Raw genomic sequence first — 20,938 nt, forward strand, 5'->3', positions numbered from 1 at the left:
CTTTGAAAGTCTAGCTAGATTGGATTAACAAATATCTTATCATAATGCTTTCCTCTGTTTGTTTTTTCCTTTTCATATTCCTCTTTCTCTTGAAGAATAAAATGATTCCATATAGACCTTTTAGAGATTTATACTTAATTCTGATTTGGAATTTTCTATTAAATGGAAATATCTTAAAATGAAAGGTGACTCATAGGTATAGCACTGTGTCTATCACAGAACTTGGTTAATAGTAGGTGCTTATTAAATATTTGTAGTATGAAATCAGTGTTTAATGAATTACTGATTCAGTGAATACTTGGGATACTTGGGATCCTTCTTTATGTCCTCATGCTTGCAAGTGGACTCTAGAACCATAAGCAAAGCACTCAGTTTGTTTCTTGAAAAAACAAAAATGTTTTAAACATGTTTTAATTGGGGGAAGAAAGAAAAAGGTGGCATATTTGAAGATAAAATGATTTATGTACTATAGTTTTTAAGCAGATTTTAGGAGTAACTTGAAAAATAAGGCATATGTTTGCATGGTATATGATTGGATCAAAATGATAATATTTTGAAAGACCTCGAGCCTACCATCTATAACTATGATATTTACACAGCTTTATAATGGATTTTAATAGGAAGCTAGGAGAATATTGGACTTTCATTTAACCCTCTAAGGCATAAAGGCATAACTATCTTATTCTAAAAGATAAATTTGTCCATCTAGGTCTTCTTGGGACCATGCAATAGAGGGGTGTGTCTGTAAGACCCCTTATATCCACTTAGGGATTTGATCTGTCATTGGCTGGCAACAGTTGTAACTTGTTACTTTTTAGTTTAATGTGTAAATGTGTGTGTGTGTGTGTGTGTGTGTGTGTGTGTGTGTGTGTGTGTGTGTGTGGTTTTTTTTATGAGAATGAAAAGCAAAGAATATAAAAGATTTCCTAATGCTGCAGTATTAAATCACATTTATGTCCTTGATAATGAATGGCGAATGTTTTTTTATGAAGCTATTGTGGATGTATGGAATGCTTTAATAAATAAAATATTGGTGATTAAGAGAAAAAAGTTGTGGTGTTTAAGCATCACAATGTTCTAGAACCTAGGAAAAGTTAGATACAAAACAGGCAATAATGCAGGTAAGTGCAAAGTGAATCTTTTAAAATAAATAGCACTTGGATGACCCGGGGTGTCAGAACCAGAGACAAGGGTGTGTGTTTGTCAATATATCCTTCATGTTTTACAGACTCCTAAGGGAACAAGGGAAGATACAATTTCACCTTTTCTGTGCCAAAACATTTTAATTATATCTTCTTCCAACTATAGCGGTTCAGTAACCAAGGAGCTGACATTGATGCATGTGTTGATAAAGCTGCAAACATTCAAAATGAGATTAACAAAGATTTTGAGCAAAGGGTGACAGCTAATTTTGCACAGTATTCTGCATCTGATTCAGGCCAGCATAATAATAGAATATTTTATAACTGTTTTGTTATTCAAAAGGACTTTTATGATGCATTTATATTTGTGGGTATCTTTGTATCATACTTAAAAATTATCTATCCTGTGGCTAAAACTATTTTCACATCTACGTTCAAATGCAGAAACAGTATTAAAGGGAAAAAGCTCTCATAAGTTGTGGGTTTTTGGGTTTTTTGTTTTTGTTTTTTGTAATCATACTTTACCCTTAGCACTCTTTGCCTTTATGTTAAATGATCTTGAGCATACTAGTTCGGGAAGGTATGGAGATGGTGAACATATATTTTCTACTATTGCTTAGTATACATTAATAAAATGGCCAAGAAAAGTTATATTCAACTTATTTAATTAATAAAACTGTAGTTTCTTTATGTTCTTGAGCTCCTTTGAGCACATTTCAGTGTATTTCTTTTTCTTCTATTCTCTGCTTGAAGGCAGCTGACAGTCTTCTTTCACTTTTTGTTTGTGAAATTTTCCTTTTTTTTTTTTTTTTTTTTTTTTTTTATCCACTCACTTCTCCATCTGCTTTCACTTTTGTTTGCTTGGGCCGTCTCTCATCCCAACTTGATAATGAGGAATGCAGTGTGACCCTGACCTCTATCAGCCCATGCATGACCTTCTGACTCTACCATATAACCTTTGACCTTCTCTTTGACAGCTTGATTAATTACCCTGTGTTATGATTTATGAGTAAGTGCTATGTAAAAATAATAGACAACAGGTGGTCCTCTGAAAACTTTTTGTGGCATGTTTTCTTTTACTGACTAACTTGATGAGCTATTTGAAGTTGGAAACTTACTGGAATAATCTATGTTGGTCTATATTATGGTATTTTTATACCATGGAACACGACATTAGAATGTAGGGAGCTACAAGTTAAAACATGTTCATGACAAACATTTTACAAAATATTGGCTGTTACCTAAATGCACACTGGTAGGAAGCACAAAACGGAGTCAAGTGACATTTTAGGTGTTTCAGTCCCAGGTCACGTCTTGAGAAAATTGCTGAAATAATGGAGGGGGCATTTTTCAAGCAGTGCTGCAGCTCCAACAGCTATGTTTACTTTAACGCTTCACTAGTGACTTCTGATTGGTTGTCATGACCTCATCTCACTGTTGCACCTAGAATGTTGCAACAGTGACATAGACATACCCTTGTTGTGAAAAAGATGAGAATAAACACAACATACATCTTTCAGAAAAGATGAATGGGCAGTGGTTTGTCCATTTTAACCATGGGTAGATGTAGTTTATAGATAAAACACTTGGGTTTCATTTCCCTTGAGGATGAGTACCTTTTTTCTTTCAAACCAAGCAGATAGAATGCTGAACTTGAAAAATATGATTGATAAATCTGTGTAAAATGATCTTTTACAGAGCTTTGGCTGGACACCAAAACAGACAGTTCCACAGGTCAAAGGATTCTACTCTGGCCCCTGACCTCTTTGGTCACATGTGGCTTGCAGTATTGGCAGGTTAATATGCAGAGCTGAGTACTTGCACCTGATTTGTTATTTAACCAACCACAAGAGATTTGAAAAGATGTAGAATTTGCTCCTGTTTTCTATTTTCCTTATAACTGGTAATTAATAGGCAAATTAAGTTGGATAAATCTTAAGTTTTAGCAGGATTTCATTGGGATCAAAGTACATTCAGGTTTTGGTCAGGCATTTAAGAATGTTGTCTATTTGTAGAATCTTCTTGACAAGTACCTTTATATACTGATTTAATTTCTTTAGCAAGGTTTCCTCTTTGGTTCTTTGTGTTTGGCATCACCTATCTGTTTTAGACCTCTGACCTAAGCCATCATTTGTTGATTGAATGATAAATGGACTATTATTTATTAGTAAGTGCATCTATGGACTTCAAAGTAAAGGAGGCCTGGAGGCCTGTGTATTCTGTTTAAATCACAGCAAACCCTTGTACTGAATAAAATACTATGTCTAGCAATACAATTTTGAGGGTTTCTGAGTAAGATTCCTTGGCTTATACCTTATAAACACAGTTCTGAAAATGAAACTACAGTTATAGCTACAAAGGATAGAAAATGGAATGAGATAAATGAAAGAGATAAAGCTTACTTTTACCAATATCTGTCCTCTTGATCACTTTCTTGATCTTCTACTAGACTGTACACTCAAACATAAGAGTTAATTAACAACTTTATATATGCTTTGTCTCTTGAAATGTTGGATATTGGAATTGATTTGGGTAAATCATTATGCAAGATGCCAGAAGTCTTATTTATTTAGTTGTGGAATGTTAGATAATCATTTTCATCATTTTGTGTTGTTAAAGATGTTTCCATGGATGTTTGAAATGACCTGCCTTTTCATCTTATAGCATCTTAGCATGAATAATTAAATATAAAAGGAATACTTCAGTATAAAATGTTTAAGGTTGTAAGCATTTGTTATGGGAGCTTCTTTGTTAGAGTGGCAATGCATGGTTCTTTTATGATATTATATTCATGTATATGTAATATATATATTTCATAAAGTTTGGTAAAACTTTATGGGTACATTTGTTAAAGGTCAAAATAAGATCTCTTTTTTTTAATTTCTGTGTGTATTGATTGAGTTTTGGGGAATAGGGAGAATTTTTTAAATGGCATTTATTCTGATTTTTTAAGACATAAATGGATAGGGCATTTAAAATAGCTAAATTGAACTATTGGTATGTTATGTGCCTTGTTTTACTTTGAGTATTTACTTTGGTACTTTGATTTCAATATATTAATGTTGACATGGCAAAAATCTCTGTACCTTTATTATATAAAGGAATTTTTGGACAGTATTTATATTGACAGAGAAAAGGAGGAAAAGATGAAGTTTCACTACACATCTGTGGTTACAGCATAAAAGTGGAGGAGTTTATTTCGTTCCTCCAATTTTCTGTTCCTCATGATAAAATGGTTATTAATGGTTTCTGTGAATATTGCATTAGTTAATTTATCAGGAAAATTTTAATTGAAAAATGTAAGTTTTTCACAGAATGGCAATTGAATTTGCAACAAAGGCATTTATTAAAATTAGCTTTCATTTCTGCAGAAAATATTCCTGAATACTTCTTGATTGTTATTCCATTAATTAAATTGGCGGTGTGAAATATCTAAATGATAAAATATTTTCTAAATAATTCAGGATTTAAAGAGAAGCATTCATTGTTTGAAATCTAAATGCTAAAAATTCTTTAATTGATTTATATAGTGGTGATTTAAAAATAGAATCATTTTTCATCAGTTGATGCCTCGGTGAAAAATTGACATTGTGTCTTTATAAAATTGGACAAATGAGTCATGTAATTTTCAGTTACATAATCAATAACTTAGACAAATACTACTTCTTTGATGATTTATGTGTATCTGCTTTTTATACTTATTTAGATAGGACACATCAAATTTCAGAGTTCATTTAAAATCAAGTAGGCACAATAATTTTTCAGTCCATGATTTCCAAAAATTGAAGTAAAATCAGGCTCAAATAAATATGGTATTATGAAAATAATGTGTCTAGTGGTGAAGTTAAAAATATAGGGCAAAATTTTATCATTCTAGGGACTGTAAGTTTTATCTAAAGAGTTTACCTTTATTTGGAATTTATTCATGGTACAAAGGTGATGCTCACATTCTATCAATTTATTTAAGTCCCACTTTGTTACACAGAGTTTGATGTTTTCATATTATCATTAAAATGCAGTCCATCACTGTTTTCATTTCTAAGAGTTCAAGATTCTTTTTTAGGTTTGCCACTTGTAACTCATGTAAGTATGAGACACTGTGTGCGTGTGTGTGCGCGTGCGTGCGCGCGCGTGTGTGTGTGTGTGTGTGTGTGTGTGTGTTTAAAGTTCAATTCACTCAGAGAAGACAGGGAAGAAACATGACAGGAGACCACTTACTCACGGTACAGAATCTAGTAAGGAGGCAATTTTCTTTTTGGCCTATGGTGACCTTTTTTGACTATGTTCCTTACACCAGAAGACAGTGTATGAATGCCTCTATTTCACCCTGTTTAGCAGAGTGCAACAGTGTTCTTTAACTTACTTTTGGTGGGAGGAGAAGTTATAGCTGAAATTTGAGAAGGGCATGAAAAGTTGTAAGAGGCACAAGGAAGAGGGGTAGGAACTTCCTTCAAATGTGATTTTAATAACTAGTCAAGTGTGTCCAACTGTAGAAAATCACCAAGTGACAATCTGTCTACCTGACAGTGATCACAATGAATTACAAGACTTTTGAATAGCTATACAGATTAGAATAAAGCAGGATCAAATAAAATATCTTTTGTTGGTAAAACTTTGACTTCCCAGCTAAGATACTTCAAAACAAAACAAAACAAACAAAAAAACCCTTATCGTGTACTTTGATGTAGAACGCTTAAATTTTAAAATAGGTGAAGTATTTTATAACTTTTCATAAAACTTGTGTTTATATAAAAGTTTTATTTGATATAGATTAAAGAGTATGTGGTATTTTGTTAATCAGTTTGGTATGTGTTATTGTGTAGTTTTCATATGTGTAAGACAACTATATCTTAATTAACAGTCCTATCACTAACATCACAACTTCAGTGAACTCCACAATCTACAAACCATATCATGGTTTTAGAAAATAATATCAACTGATTGAGTAAAAAGGAAGATTGAAAACTCCTAATGAAGTTTTTACGTAGATTGTGAAATTGACTATTAACAACACCAAGTCAAGTGCAGTGGTATAGCATATTTAAAAATAAGATAATGGAGTCTGTGCTAATATTACTCTATTATTAGTGTATCACTTTTTTTTTAGATCATCTTATGGTTGATTTGTCAAAAAACAAATTTTAAAGTTGAAGTAGTTCTACAGTTATAGTTTTGTAAAAAGTATATCATTTTCTTTTTCACTGAGGATGAGATTTTTTTTAAATTTTACTTTCCATGGCTCTTACATGTTTTTATCATAATCTAATACCTTTCTAAAATAGGACCTTACAGGATTTTATAAGGCAAAATTGGGACATCCACAGTACAGAAGTGAATAGGAAATATAAGGTATCAATGGCTTCACAAATTTATGTTGCACATGCTTGTCAGTGGAAATTGTTTATTCTTCTCTATTTTCTTGTGGTTAGATTATTCCATCAGTTATAACTTAATCTAAATACCAAAAGCTTTCTTAATTATAACCATAGAAATGTTTTCTTTGCTAGAATTGTCATACAGGAAAACATTTCTAAAACTTTAAAGAAGGTGTAAAAGCTCAGTAAGCTGTACTTTAAACTTTGGGACTTGTTTCTTGGAACTGGTCCCTAATAAAGAGAAATTCTTGTGGTAGTTAAAAGTGAAAACATTTCAGGATTAAATAATTGCTTCCACACATTATAGTAAGACATTAGTTTATTTTGTTTTATGAGAGAAGAGAGGTGGAAAAAAATACAAGTTGCACAGGTAGACATTATATGTTTCTGCTGTTAGAGACATGTAAATCTGTAGAATGTGTTAGAATAAATTTATGCCTTAATTGCTTATTCTTTCTTGAATTCAAGCAAATAAAAAATGCTCATTAAATTAATGTGCAATGTAAGGGAAACAAAATCTAACAAAATATGGTCTGATATTTAAACTTCACTTGCAAAGAGGCTATTTTCTCAAAATGGGTATTTAAAATTTAATGTGGTTTGAAAGCATACTTGTTATTTGATTATTTATTTCAGTTATTTGGAGGGTTCTGCAAGACCTGAAGTACTTTTTAAAAAATGGAACCTTTATAATCTTTATGTTACAGTTTTGTCTTTTTGTTCTTACCAGTAATCTCTGCTTATTTACATATACAATACAGGCAAACCATTTTAAACAACTTTTTGTTGGAAAAATTAAAACTATAGTCTTTTATAAAGAAATATTTTCATGAATATGCAACTATATTAAATCACTTTCTGTGAGATTTTACAGATTTTTTGTGAATTGAGATGGTTTATAAGATTAAATTCTGCTGCCTTCTTTGCTTTCAAAACAGGAAGGATATGGAGTAATAGTGCTGAATCCCAATGAAAACTATATTGAAGTAGAAAAGCCAAAGATACATGTACCATCATCTTCTGATAGTTCAGATGAACCAGCAGAAAAACGGGAAAGAAAAGATAAAGTCTCTAAAGAAACAAAGAAGCGACGTGATTTCTATGAAAAGTATCGTAACCCCCAAAGAGAAAAAGAAATGATGCAGCTCTATATCAGAGTAAGTAATAAGATTGTAACTTTCCTTCATTATTTCTTTTCCTTTATTTGTATTTTATTCGGATGAGTTTATTTGATTAAAAGAAACTAAATTCTTTAATTTTTAACCATTCATTTCCCATGGTTGTTAACTCGGATGAAATGTTTTCTTTTTTAGTCAGTGTTACAAAACACGTCATTCTTATTTCAGTGTGATATTTTATTGAAGTCTCAAAAGCAATTAATAATGCACTGTTCAAAACATCAGTCTTCATCTTGGGTGGTAATGGTTTTAATGCATTGTTTTCCTATGAGCAACCATCCATCCACGGTGTTTCAGCTTAACTTCTGAAGGCAGATGGAGGGAGGTAGAGTAATTAATATCTTAATAAATATTTAAACTAGAATAGTTTAGGGATAGTGTAATGAGGGAACTCTCTCCTTTGCTCTTTTCTTACCCGATGAACCTTTGCACTTTGTGATGCTAGCAGCATGGGATCGTTATAGTAGTGCTACCCAAGGAGTTCTAATTCGTAGGGGGAAAAAACAATTTTATTTGCACTTTGACACATTCTGCTTGATATACATACTGTGAATTGTATATTTGAGACAGATTTATGCAATTTTCAAAGCCTGCACTATGGGTCCTAGAAATATAATTTAATAGTAAAGCATGTCAGAAATGCTACTGTGTGAGTAAAGTAGTAAATTGATATGTTCTTTAAAAGTGAGCAATTCAGAACATTTAAACATAGACAAATTAACACTTTATAAATTATATTGTAAGATGGGAGTGAAGTTTCAAATTATTCAGTTTGAGCTATTTTTACATTTCCTTTAAAAGTTCACTAATAAAATATTTCATACCATCTTTAGCAGGAATAGATGACTTTCTAAGTTATTTTCTTCATTCTAGTTCGTGTCATAATCACTATACTTTTGGGAATTAAACTGTGCACATTCAAGACTATAGGTCAGTTTGTTGAGTAAGTTAGTGCAGTTAAGCAGTACAAAAGCAGCATATAAATTCTTAAGACCCAAAAAATGTATCCAGACCAAGAAACCCTAAAGTGCATCATACAGTGACTCAAGTAAAAGTTAGTCACATTGCAGTATTTGCATTTCTGAAAAGCATCTCACTATTTAATATATTATTTGAAAAACAAAAACAGTGATTAGATTCGAATCAAGTGCTTGCTTGTTCTGATAGAGTTATGTTACCACTTTTCTTTCCTATGGCTGCATAATGGTCGTGATGTCACCTTCTTCTCTATCCGTTGTACTCAGCTTCCTAATTATATGATCCAGTCTGTCAACCACCATTTTAGGACAGTTAAAAAAAAAATAATTCTGATATCCAGATTTCAAAAATGAATTGTAAAAGTTTTTGAAATCTACAAACCATTAAAAGTATTCACTTGTTATGTAAAATGCAAAAAACGGTGATTTTGTGTATTAAGTTGTTTTTATTTTTTCTTAAACAGTTACCTTTATTTGGCTATGTGTATAGATTAAGCATCTATTTCTGACACCTGTATTGTGGGTTTTATATCCTCTGTTTTCTCTATCTCTTGTCAGCATTGCTTGGATATTTTTCTTTTGTTCTCTTGTGTGTGTGCATTTTTTGTTTGTTTTCAAATATATTTCATTTAAAACAGCCTCTATTTAGGAGCCCCAGTGGCCTAATGGATAAAGCATTGGCCTCCTAAAACAGCCTCTATTTTATATATATGTGTGTATATTAAAGGGAGAATTTTTTTTTTAATTTTGCTTCATTTCTTAGATGTTATTTGAATTTATTTATTTTTTATTTAAATCCAACTTTTTTAACATACAGTGTAGTCTTGGCTTTAGGAGTAGAACCCAGTGATTCATCTCTTAACATACGAGACCTAGTTCTCATCCCAAAAAGTGCCCTCCTTAATGCCCATCACCCATTTAGCCCATCCCCTCACCCAGCTCCCCTTCAGCAACCCTCACTCTGTTCTCTGTATTTAGGAGTCTCTTATGATGGTTTGCCTCCCTCTCTATTTTTATCTTATTTTTCCTTCCCTTCCCCTATGTTCATCTGTTGAGTTTCTCGAATTCCACATTTTGCTTTATTTTAAAGATCTCTCTTTCCCTTTGTTTTTTTTTTTTCTTTAGTTCTTTTAGCTCTTTTACACTGCTGCCATTTTGTGCTTCTTATCGTGTCTTTTTCCTTCTTTCTTGTGCCATTTCACTCATCAGTCTCAGCTTCCATTGAAAGCACTTAAAGCAAAAACAGACTCATTTAGATAACACAACTATATACCTGATAGTCTTAGTTATGAGTGTCATTTTTCCTTAATAAATACCCTTTCTCTTAAAATCTTTTGGAATTGTGCAAAAAAGTAGAAGTGAGGTGGTACTCTTCAAACATACTTCTAGATGGTAAGGTGTGATCTTGTGTTGAGGAAGACAAGAATTGTTCGTGTTGTGTATGGTGGGTGAATTCTTAGGTAATTTTGATCCACTTAAGAAGTGATTTCTTCTTGTACACTCCTTCCCACTACATGTCTCCAAAAAGTGTAATTTCCAGGCACAGAGCATGGTATGTGATGGGGAAAATTAGCATTAATTTATATACTTCTTGGAGCACCTGGGTGGCTCAGTTGGTTAAGTGTCTGCCTTCGGCTCAAGTCATGATCTCGTGGTTCGTGAGTTCGAGCCCCACATTAGGCTCTCTGCTGTCAGCACAGAGCCCACTTCAGATCCTCTGTCCTCCTTTCTCTCTTTCACTGCCCCACTCGCTCTGTCTCTGAAAAATAAACTTTAAAAAAAAGATTTAACTTAAATACTTCTTACCATTTACATTTTGAAATCGATTATTCATTGGAATAATCCCATAAGGTAAGAGGATCAAATATTTTTATCTTTATTTTATAGTTAAGGAAACCGATGCACAGATGGCTCATTTTTGTCTAGGATCACATAACTAGTAAGTGGTAGAACTAAGTGTTGAAACCAGGACTTCTAATTATTGTAGATTCTTGCTCCCTTTCCTCTTTATCACATTGTTGTAACCATTTGGAAACAAAATGTATACATGAAATATGAATTTTAAACCAATTTAATAAAAGCATGCTATGATATACTAAATGACATCTGATGATTAATAGATTTTTGAACAGTTACTTAATAGATGCTATTAAATATTTATAAGCAACATATATAAAACATTTATATTATGTAAGCAACAAATATATATAAATATATGTATGTGTATACATATATATTCTCTTTTAATAGGGTCACTAATATTGATCTAATTTTACATGAGAAGACTGTGAGTCAAAACTTAGTAATTTTTCCAAAATCTCATGACTTTGATTGTAAACTTCATGAGGGCAGGGACTTAGTTGTCTTTTGCTCACTGTTATATCCCCAGAGCTCAGAACAAAGTCTTCATAATAAATATTTGTAGAACAGAGCCTTCACAATAAATTTCTATTTGGTAAATAAGGTGGTGGAGCCAGGATTAAAATACCAATGTTTTTATTGGTCCAGCATCAATATATATCCAGCATCAATAAAGTATGCTACTTGATCTTCTGTAAGGAAACATTCAAACAAACCAAAATAAACAAAATTACATTGTTGGTCACCTACCTCAGTCTATTAGCTGAGAATACATTACAAAAATTGATGATAAAAAGTCAGTTCCTCAATATTTATATGATACCTTGATCTGTATATTTTCATCTGAATATATAAAAGTGGGATATCCTGTTTTCTTCTTTAACTATATCATTAAGATAGTAAAATTATGGATGAAAATGGAAATACTTCATGCCAACCTACTGCGATTTCTGTTTTACACACTTGCTCATGAGAGTAGAGCCAAGATGTTGTACTTGGTCTATGCTGCACACACTTTGTGCTTTATGGGAACTGTAACGTTGCTTCCTATTCTTTCCTCTCATCCAAATTCTGTCCATGTTGTAGTACCCAGCTGAAATCTCACCTTTTAATATCACTGTAGTCAGTAGTCTCCTTACTGTGACTCATGGATGTTATTGTGAATGGTTAACTTATGTGGAATTTATCATGTGCTGTCTTGAGATATCTCTGTGTTTTTGTTTCATAATATTATCAATATTTATTTTTTTATGCCTTTCCTCTAGATCTCCCCATAATCCTAGAGATTTTTGAGCATGTCTTATAGGTCAATCCTTAAGAATAAACAGGTGTGAGCTAATTTTTACAGTAGTATAGAGCATACTATGAAGGAGTCAGGAACTGATAATAAACCCACTCACTGGAATCCGTACCCCTGTAAGGAGAGCAGAGCAAAAAGACTAGGCCTTAGTCTAGGGACACCTAAATAAGGTGACTTGCAGCATAAATAGGGTTATTCTGGTGTCAGACTGGATCATAAGAGGACAAGTACTCAGACTAAGGAAGATCAGTTAAAAGCACTGTACACTATGTAGGTGGAATATAGGCAAAACTGACTGGATGCTGACCTATGTAATACTGAGTTAGAATTGCTTGAATATCTCTTCCCTAAGAGATGTAGCTGTGGGCTGTGGTGATAGGAAGTAAAGAAGAGAGATTAGACCCTGAAGGTTAAAAAAAAAAAAAAAAATGCTAGGAGTGGAAGAGGGAAAGAAATGATATGGCCAGAGAAGGAAAACTCCACATGTGAAAGAGACATTTACAGAATAAGACTCTTGGCATAGCCTGGCATTACACATTGAAGATACTCAAATATTTATGGCTTGATTGCTTGTTGACATCGATCAAAAATCTCATCCCTTAACATGAGAGATATTTGGTGTCTAGTTTTCTGACGGTTTTTTTCGGCATTTGCGTGAATTTTTGCAATTGTTCAGAAACAGTCAACTCATAAACTAACTGAAGCTTTCTTTTAAAAAATATGTTTTTGACACTCTGACTTGGGTTATGTTCAAAATATTGGTGAAGGCTGATAAATATCCCATCTTCTCCTCTGTACCTGTTCTCTTCTGTGCTAATGCCACTGGAGCCATTTCTATCTTGTGTTTTAGCAACCAGATTTTATTTATATTACAGCCAGTGATTGTATAATCTCTGGAACCATTTTACATTCCTAGTATATTTAAGTATTTGAATTTCTTTTTTCTGGAATCTAGTAAATAGCCAAAAACCTCACTTCAAGTTTTTGTAAATATCTAGTATTAACAGGCAGAAATAAAGTAGAATCCAGGCCTAAAACTTTAAGTTTAGCAAAGTATAATTTTATTTTATATACTAAATGAGTATAAATAGATATGACTAACTATTGGATTATGTAGCACATTTCTGATGCATTAGAAGCAGAGCTTGAGAGATCAAAGTACTTACTGTTTCATGTGGCAACTTTCCTTAAGTATGAAATAATGTACTTTCTGGCATATATTATGGCTTATTAAGGGGATTGATTTGGTCTAGGCAATAAACATCATGTCAGACATGCCTGGCAGGAAAACCTGCTTAATATGTTTTGTAATAAGACGGAATTTTTTGTTCTCGAAAACATCTGCCAACTGAATTCAAGAGTGAAGACAGAAAATGTCATCAATTTAGTGGTAATCCTATAAATTTAGTTTCTTTCTGAGCAACACATAGCAAGATACACAAATTTCCCAGTGTTAATCACCACTGGTTATAGTACTTTGTAAAACGATGAAACAAAAACATTTTATTTTTATATAATGTGTTAATTAATTCATAATGAATTTTAATATTTCAACTGATAAAATTTTAACAAGCATCTTGCCAACAGATCATTTTTTAAAGCATCTGTTTTTTAATGTGTTGGGTTGAGAACTGAGTGAAATGGCTAAATATGTACATATATTCTTTTTAAAAACATATTTCTACCCCCATAATTACAGATACACTATTTTTTCTCCTTAGACCACCAGGGGCTGCTGCTGTTCATACTGCATATTGCTTTCCTCTGAAACTGAGTACCCCCGTCACACTGCATCTTTTCTCTCTTCCTTTTTCCCCCCCTTAGGCCCAAATCTTTTAATATATAACTGGAAAGGAAAAATAATAGGCTTAGCTAACAATTTAATAACCAATATAAGAGTTTATAATTTAAACATTTTCTACAGTCCAAGACATTTACATTTTTCCAAATGAACTTAAAACCAGTTGTCATTGAAGGCACACAGTGATACTAATTATTTTATTTCCTCTTCAGAGTGTCTGAAATAACTTTGAGAATCATCCCCTTTGCAGAGATACAGTCTGGAGATGAGATTAAATGTATAGAATCTGAATGACCTGATTTTGAATCCCAGTTTTCCATGTAATATAGTGTGATTTCAAGTAAGTTAATTTCCCTTTGCCTCAGTTTTTTGGTCTGAAAAGTGGAATCATAATAATACATGTAAAGTGAACATAGTTTCTGACACATAGTCTTGGGCCTTCAGGGTCAGTTAATAACATCCTGTCTTCTCTCAAGTTCAAAATCAACTCAGAAAGTATCCAATTCTCAGGGTTTCTAGCTTTTGAACCGTTCAGTACCTTGTACCAGAAATAATACCTCTGTCTTACCTTCCTGAGTTTGGAACCCAGTGAGCAAAATGACAAAAAATCAGACAAAAGGAGATCAAAACACCAGCTTTTGGGGACGCCTGAGTGATTAGTGGGTTAAGCATCTGACTCTTGATTTCAGCTCAGGTCATGATCTCACAGTTTGTGAGTTTGAACCCTTCATCAGGCTCTGCACTGACAGTGTGGAGCCTGCTTAGGATTCTCTCTCTCCCTCTCTCTCTCTCTCTGCCCTTCTCTCATGTGTACTCTAGCTCAAAATAAAAAATAAACTTAAAAAAGAAACAAATACCAGCTTTACTAATTGATAATAGTTCAAATGGAAGCTGTGGCTTAGATCTATGACTAAATTTAGATTACCTAATATATTTCCCCCTGAAAAGAATTTTTACCCATTTTCCAAGCACCCCCACTTTGCCTTTCACATAATAGAAAACAAGCTGAAATGCATCCTTTTTGCAAGTAGATTTGAAAGATGCCCAGAAAGGCTGAGTTGAACATGCTGTTTTTTCTCCCAAATGTACTATATCAAGTAAGTCATTTCCCCTATGAGAGAGAGAGTGAAGGGTAGTGAAAGAAATTGAGAATGCCACTCTAGGTGAATGTCTCCACCTGAAGCCAGGAGAGAAGTGGATCCCACCTGACAAAGTTAGCCCCTAATTAAAAGATCGCTTTTGGGGTGCCTGGTTGGCTCAGTCGGTTGAGCAACCAACTTGGTTTCCGCTCAGGTCATGATCTCATGATTCATAAGTTCAGGCCCCACGTCGGGCTCACTGCTGTCAGCCTGTCAGCTCGGAGCCCACTTCAGATCCTCTGTCTCCCTCTCTCTGCCCCTCCCCCACTTGTGCTCTTCCCCAAATAAATAAATATATTTTTAAAAGATCATTACTAGTTACACTTGCATTTTCTAACAACCCAGTAAAGCAATATTAAAATATTATCATTAAATGTTCACTACAGATTACCTTAGTTTCTTTATTTTAAGATTTTTGTTTAGGGGCACCTGCGTGGCTCAGTCAGTCGAGCATCAGACTCTTGATTTCAGCCAGGTCATGATCTCCTGCTTTGTCCAGACTTGCTTTGGGTTCAGTGCTGATAGTGCAAAACCTGGTTGAGATTCTCACCCTCTCTCTGCCCCTCCCCCACACGTGCTGGTGTGCTCAGTGCATGCACACTCTCTGTGTCTCTCTCAAAAATAAATCAGTAAACTTAAATACATTAAATTCTTTTATAAAAAGATTTTAATTTAAAAGGTAAACTGATCAAACTGGATTATAGGAAAAGTAGCCACAAAATTGTTTCATTTTAAAGCACTTAAAGGGCCTTAATTCTGTTTTAATCATCAGAAATCAATCTTTATGTTTTCATGTTTCATGTTACCAAAGCCTAGTAAACGGTAGATTTTTAATAAATATTTGATGAATGAATATTTGAATAAATGCTTGCTTACATGAACCTACAAAGCAAAAGAGACAGACCTTTCACTATATCAATGTGCTCTTTGATATTGACTAGTATGATAGTTGAAAGAACTCTGATACTCTGTATGACTGACATATACTAACACTCAGAAAGTTAGTCCATTGTTCTATAAACCCACTTAACAACCCTGCAAGCCCACCATGCCATGGAGAAGATGGAGGAGTTTGTGTATGAGGTCTGGGAGGGACACTGGAGGGTCAACCCCTATGATGCACTCCCCGACTGGCTGAAGGACGATGACTACCTGCTACATGGCCACAGACCGCCAATGCCCTCCTTCCGGGCTTGCTTCAAGAGCATTTTCCGCATCCATACAGAAACTGGCAACTCTGGACCCATCTGCTTGGTTTTGTGCTGTTTCTCTTTTTGGGAATCTTGACCATGCTGAGACCAAATATGTACTTCATGGCCCCTCTACAGGAGAAGGTGGTTTTGGAGATGTTCTTTTTGTGGGCAGTGCTCTGCCTCAGCTTCTCCTGGCTCTTTCACACCATCTGTTGTCATTCAGAGAAAGTCTCCCGGACTTTTTCCAAACTGGATTATTCAGGGATTGCTCTACTGATTATGGGGAGCTTTGTCCTCTGGCTTAAAGTCAGCAAAATAATTAGATCTTTAGATTTAGAACAGAAATTACAGTGAAGACCAGAATTGTGCATTTATCGGTTTTGTCTAGCCACTGGCCAATTTTGGTGAGGGATTCTGCTATAAATAGGATGTGGTGGAAAGAAAAAGAACTTCAGGATCAAAGAGAGGCATGTTGTAATCTTAATTCTTTGACAGGCTGTGATGTTAGACAAGTCACCTCTCTGAGCTTCAGTCTCTTCTTCTGTAAAGTAAGGATATCATAGCTAATAGGTGTTGTAAGGAATAAATAAGGTAAATTAATGCTTATGAAATCAACCAGTGGGATATCTACTATTTGGTATATCCCGTTTTCTTTATCTTCCCTCCTTACCCTCTTTCTTTCCCTTGGGAAATATGGGAAGAATTATGGCCAAATGAGGTCTTTTCCAATTGGTTTATAATCACTGCTTTTCAAACCTTTGGTCTCAGGACCCCTTTATATGCTTAAACATTATTAAGATCACTAAAGTGTTTTTGTCTATGTGGGTTATTATATCTATTCATATTTACGACAAAAATAATTAAATTTGAAAAAGTATTTAATGAAATATGGCCTTTTGTAGCAACGTGGATGGAACTGGAGAGTGTGATGCTAAGTGAAATAAGCCATACAGAGAAAGACAGATACCATATGGTTTCACTCTTATGTGGATCCTGAGAAACTTAAGAGAAACCCATGGGGGAGGGGAACAAAAAAAAAAAAAAAAAAAAGAGGTTAGAGTGGGAGAGAGCCAAAGCATAAGAGACTGTTGAGAACTGAGAACAAACTAAGGGTTGATGGGGGGTGGGAGGGAGGAGAGGGTGGGTGATGGGTACTGAGGAGGGCACCTTTTGGGATGAGCACTGGGTGTTGTATGGAAACCAATTTGACAATAAATTTCATATATAAATAAAAAAAAAAAAATCACAATAAAAAAAAAAAAAAAAAAAAAAAAAAGAAAAAGTATTTAAATATTTTAAAATAACAATGAGCCCACTAGATGATGACATAAATAACATACTTTTATGAGAAATGACTATATTTTTTAAAACAAACAAAAACACATAGAAGTGTGGCATTAAAAAAATCTCTAATGTCTGGCTTAGTAGACAACAGCTGAATTCCACTTCTGTTTCTGCATTCACTCTCTTGTGATATGTTCCTTGTCAACATTTATGAAGAAAGTTTGGCCTCACACAGATATGCAATTATAAAAGGAGGGAGAATTTTAATAGCTTTTTCAGATAATTGTATATATTCTCCTTTGATGCTACGCCAACACTCAACAAGAAGTAGTTTCTTAAAGATTACTTACTGTATGAATCTAAAACACATGTGTAAGTATTTTGTACTATTTTCATGAAAATTCAATGGTCTTTGTTGTACTTTGAATGGATCTTTTGCTTGTGAATGACTTTACAACATCATGTATTAGTCGTTTGGAAAATAATGTATCATTGAACCCTATAGATCTTCCAAATATTGACATATTTTATTAAGTAGTATCAAAAATTCCTTTCTAATACTATTAGAAAGGAATGCCATGTACCAGTGGCATCTGCAAAGATTTTAAGAATTGAAAAACTATTAAGCTTATCAGGGAGGATACAAGTTTCCCCAAATTTTAATTTTTAGCAAGAAAGTTCAATTTTTATCATTAGCAACAAGCACCATTTGTTGTTTTTTCTTCAACTATCAGGCTTATTTTGTTTATTTTCAAGAAAATGATTTCCAAATACCCAACCTGCATAATCATTGTTTGTTCATCAGTCTTACAAGTAAAAATCATCTTCTATTAAAAAGACAGCTACCTTAGCTCACAACTCAGTCCATTGCACAACTACTTTTCCTCTAGACTAACATAATTTGTTTTGCAGGTGCTTTATGTGTACCTTCTAGTTCACTCAGAATATTAAACAAACATATACTCTGGGGTTGAGATTTAATAAAAGTAATTTCACTGCTCCACCAACAATTTTTAAGTGAACTTGCTTCCACCACCCCCCCCACCCCCCGTTCAGTGTGTGGCAGTGAAGAATGCAATGACTGCTAGTATAGTTTGGTACCATTGCTAGTATAGTTTGGTCTCCATTGTTTTCTTCACTGTTAATGCAGATGCCAACACAGTGAAAAAGACACATAATGTTTTAGTATTATTATTTTTAATGTTTATTCATTTATTTTGAGAGAGAGTGTGTGAGCCAGGGAGGGGCAGTGGAAGGGAGAGGGAGAGAGAGAATCGCAAGCAGGCTCCACGCTGTCAGCGCACAGCCCAGTGCAGGTTCGATCTCACGAACAGTGAGATCATGACCAGAGCCAAAATCAAGAATCAGTTAATAAAGCCCCCCAGGTGCCCCTGTCTGAGTATCATGTGGATCCCCTTAAACTCTCAGAAACCTCTAGAGGTTTGCAAAGCACATTTCTAGAAGCACTGGCCTACTTCTCTTTTTTGGAGTTGAATATACAGGCAACCAAACAAAGCAGTTTATAAGATTAAAATAAGAACCATTTTTTAGTTGATACGTTAGGCAACATGAAAGTAGAACAATATGAGCAGCTATGTAATCTGAAATACAGAAACTAGAACAGAGTACATCATTTCTTTCTTTTTTCTTTTCTCTTCTTTTCTTTTCTTTCTTTTTTTTTTAAGACATTTGGGCCTATCCAGTTTTAACTCTTCTTATCTGGTCTCAGGGAGCACTATGTGTAGACTACTTCACCTGTTCTCCATCTTCCTCACCATCTTCATAGAAACTGAGATGTCAGTCCACATTGACCAGGCCATTGGAATTGGAGGACTTAGAATGTTTGTTTTCTTTTTCTACTGCTCGGGAACAGTAGAATAGAAGGCCCTGGAGAACCGCATGCCCATTTTGGAGTTTAGCAACCTACTTTTCATTTCCCATTTCTTTCCTCTAATAAAATGGGTGGCCTCTTGCTTCCCAGGAGGACTCAGATATTTAGCCTGCTTTCCAGTTGAGGTCTAATATACTACCAAATTCTACTAGTTCTGCACTGGTTCTGTCTCCCTGTTTTATGTTTGCCTTCCTTTGCAGTATACTGACTCTATAATGGTTAAGAGCTGGGTGCTGGTGTCTGTCACATGTGTACAGGGTTTTACACATAATATTCACTCAATAAATACTAGTTATAATTATTGTAATATTCTTAGTTTATGATCCAAGTTCCACGTGTGCACAACTCTCCATTTCTGAAGCTATATTCTTCCTAGTTCTCCAAATTCAATTCTTCTTTCTTGCCTAAAGTTACATTTGACAGCAACTGTCTAAAATACAATTGGATTCGGGCGCCTGGGTGGCTCAGTTGGTTGAGTGTCCGACTTTGGCTCAGGTCATGATCTCACAGTTCATGGGTTTGAGCCCCACATCAGGCTCTGACCCTGCTTTGGATTCTGTACTCCCTCTCTCTCTGCCCCTCCCCTACTCACTCTCTCTCTCTCTCTTTCTCTCTCTCTCTCTCTCTCTCAAAAATAAACAAATAAATAAAGGATTCTGTGTCTCCCTTTCTCTCAATCTCATAAAGCATGGATTGACCATGCTTCTATCAGGCTTTGAATGTGAATGGTGATTCTTGCATTTTCACAACTTGCACCTCTTTTTGGGAAAGAGGGACAATTTAATACCCTCTGTGTCCTACTACCCCTCCCTTTCTGGCTGGGGCTTTGTGCATACATTTGTCTAGTTAGGAATAGTTGTTTGTTTCTTTGTGTAAACTTCACACCTTTCTCAGGTATTACCTTGACTTTACAGATATGTAAAATGAGACTCAGATGTAAATAGACTTACTCATGGTTGTATACCTAATAAGAGTAACTAAACCAAATTTTGAGGCGAGGTCTATTGGACTGCAAAGCCTATGTTTTTCCTACCACTACATTGCCAATAGTGAACATTTTTTACAAGTGGCTCTCTAAGATTTCTCTGCATATACATAAAATATATACACATGAGTGACTGAATAAGTGGATCTCTCTTGAATTGCAAGGCAATTGCTGCGATGCAAGACAAATAATATTCCCCACAATGCAATAGTTTATTCAAAGACTGCTGTTAGAGAGTTGCAGTGAGTGGATAGATTGAGTGTAGAATCTGGGACCCACCTTCTCTCCTCTGCAATAAGACACTGTCACGCTTTATTTTTGCCTGCACCCCAAACTGTCCATCTGGAATGTATGGATTGTTTGACTGCAAAGGAGTTTGGTGTTATTGCAAGTGGGGATGAGAGAAAGCCTAAATCACCTTATATAATTGACTCAAAAGTGCTTTGTTTACTGTAGTTGGCTTTTTTTTTTTTTTAACCCTCCCCTGATTTCAGATTGTCTGTAGGTTAAGTTTGCTTGATCTCAGCCGTCAGCATGTTGCTCCACTGTTGAGCCAGTCCAGTATTCACATCTGCACAGTATGGCTTTATCAGTGGATGTGAGCACCGCTGTGTGCATCTCTCATGTGTAGCATAGCGGGGCCATATAACAGGTTTACTGAGTGACTTGGATATTTACATTATAGACTCCTCTCATTTCAATTTGAATTATATATGTGCATTTGTAAACATTATGAAATTGTGTATTTAGATTTACTTGCTCAGAGCATGAAATTGCTGCCTAACATACTCTATGTATCAGTATCATCTCATA

At 34.5% G+C, this 20,938-nt stretch overlaps 1 protein-coding gene across 10 annotated transcripts in view; it reads left to right on the plus strand.

The window, feature by feature from the left end:
- Positions 1-20,938, plus strand: part of ARB2A (ARB2 cotranscriptional regulator A) — a 433,966-nt gene that overhangs the window by 173,876 nt on the left and 239,152 nt on the right. For all 10 annotated transcript variants that reach the window (XM_086717888.1, XM_086717906.1, XM_086717908.1 and 7 more), the window contains one exon: positions 7,456-7,674. In XM_086717888.1, the coding sequence (XP_086574014.1) occupies positions 7,456-7,674 (219 nt within the window). The remainder of the gene's footprint in view (positions 1-7,455; positions 7,675-20,938) is intronic.

Source organism: Puma concolor, chromosome A1 (genome assembly GCF_028749965.1).
Source record: "Puma concolor isolate L17-30 chromosome A1, mPumCon1.1.hap2, whole genome shotgun sequence".
NCBI lineage: Eukaryota > Metazoa > Chordata > Mammalia > Carnivora > Felidae > Puma > Puma concolor.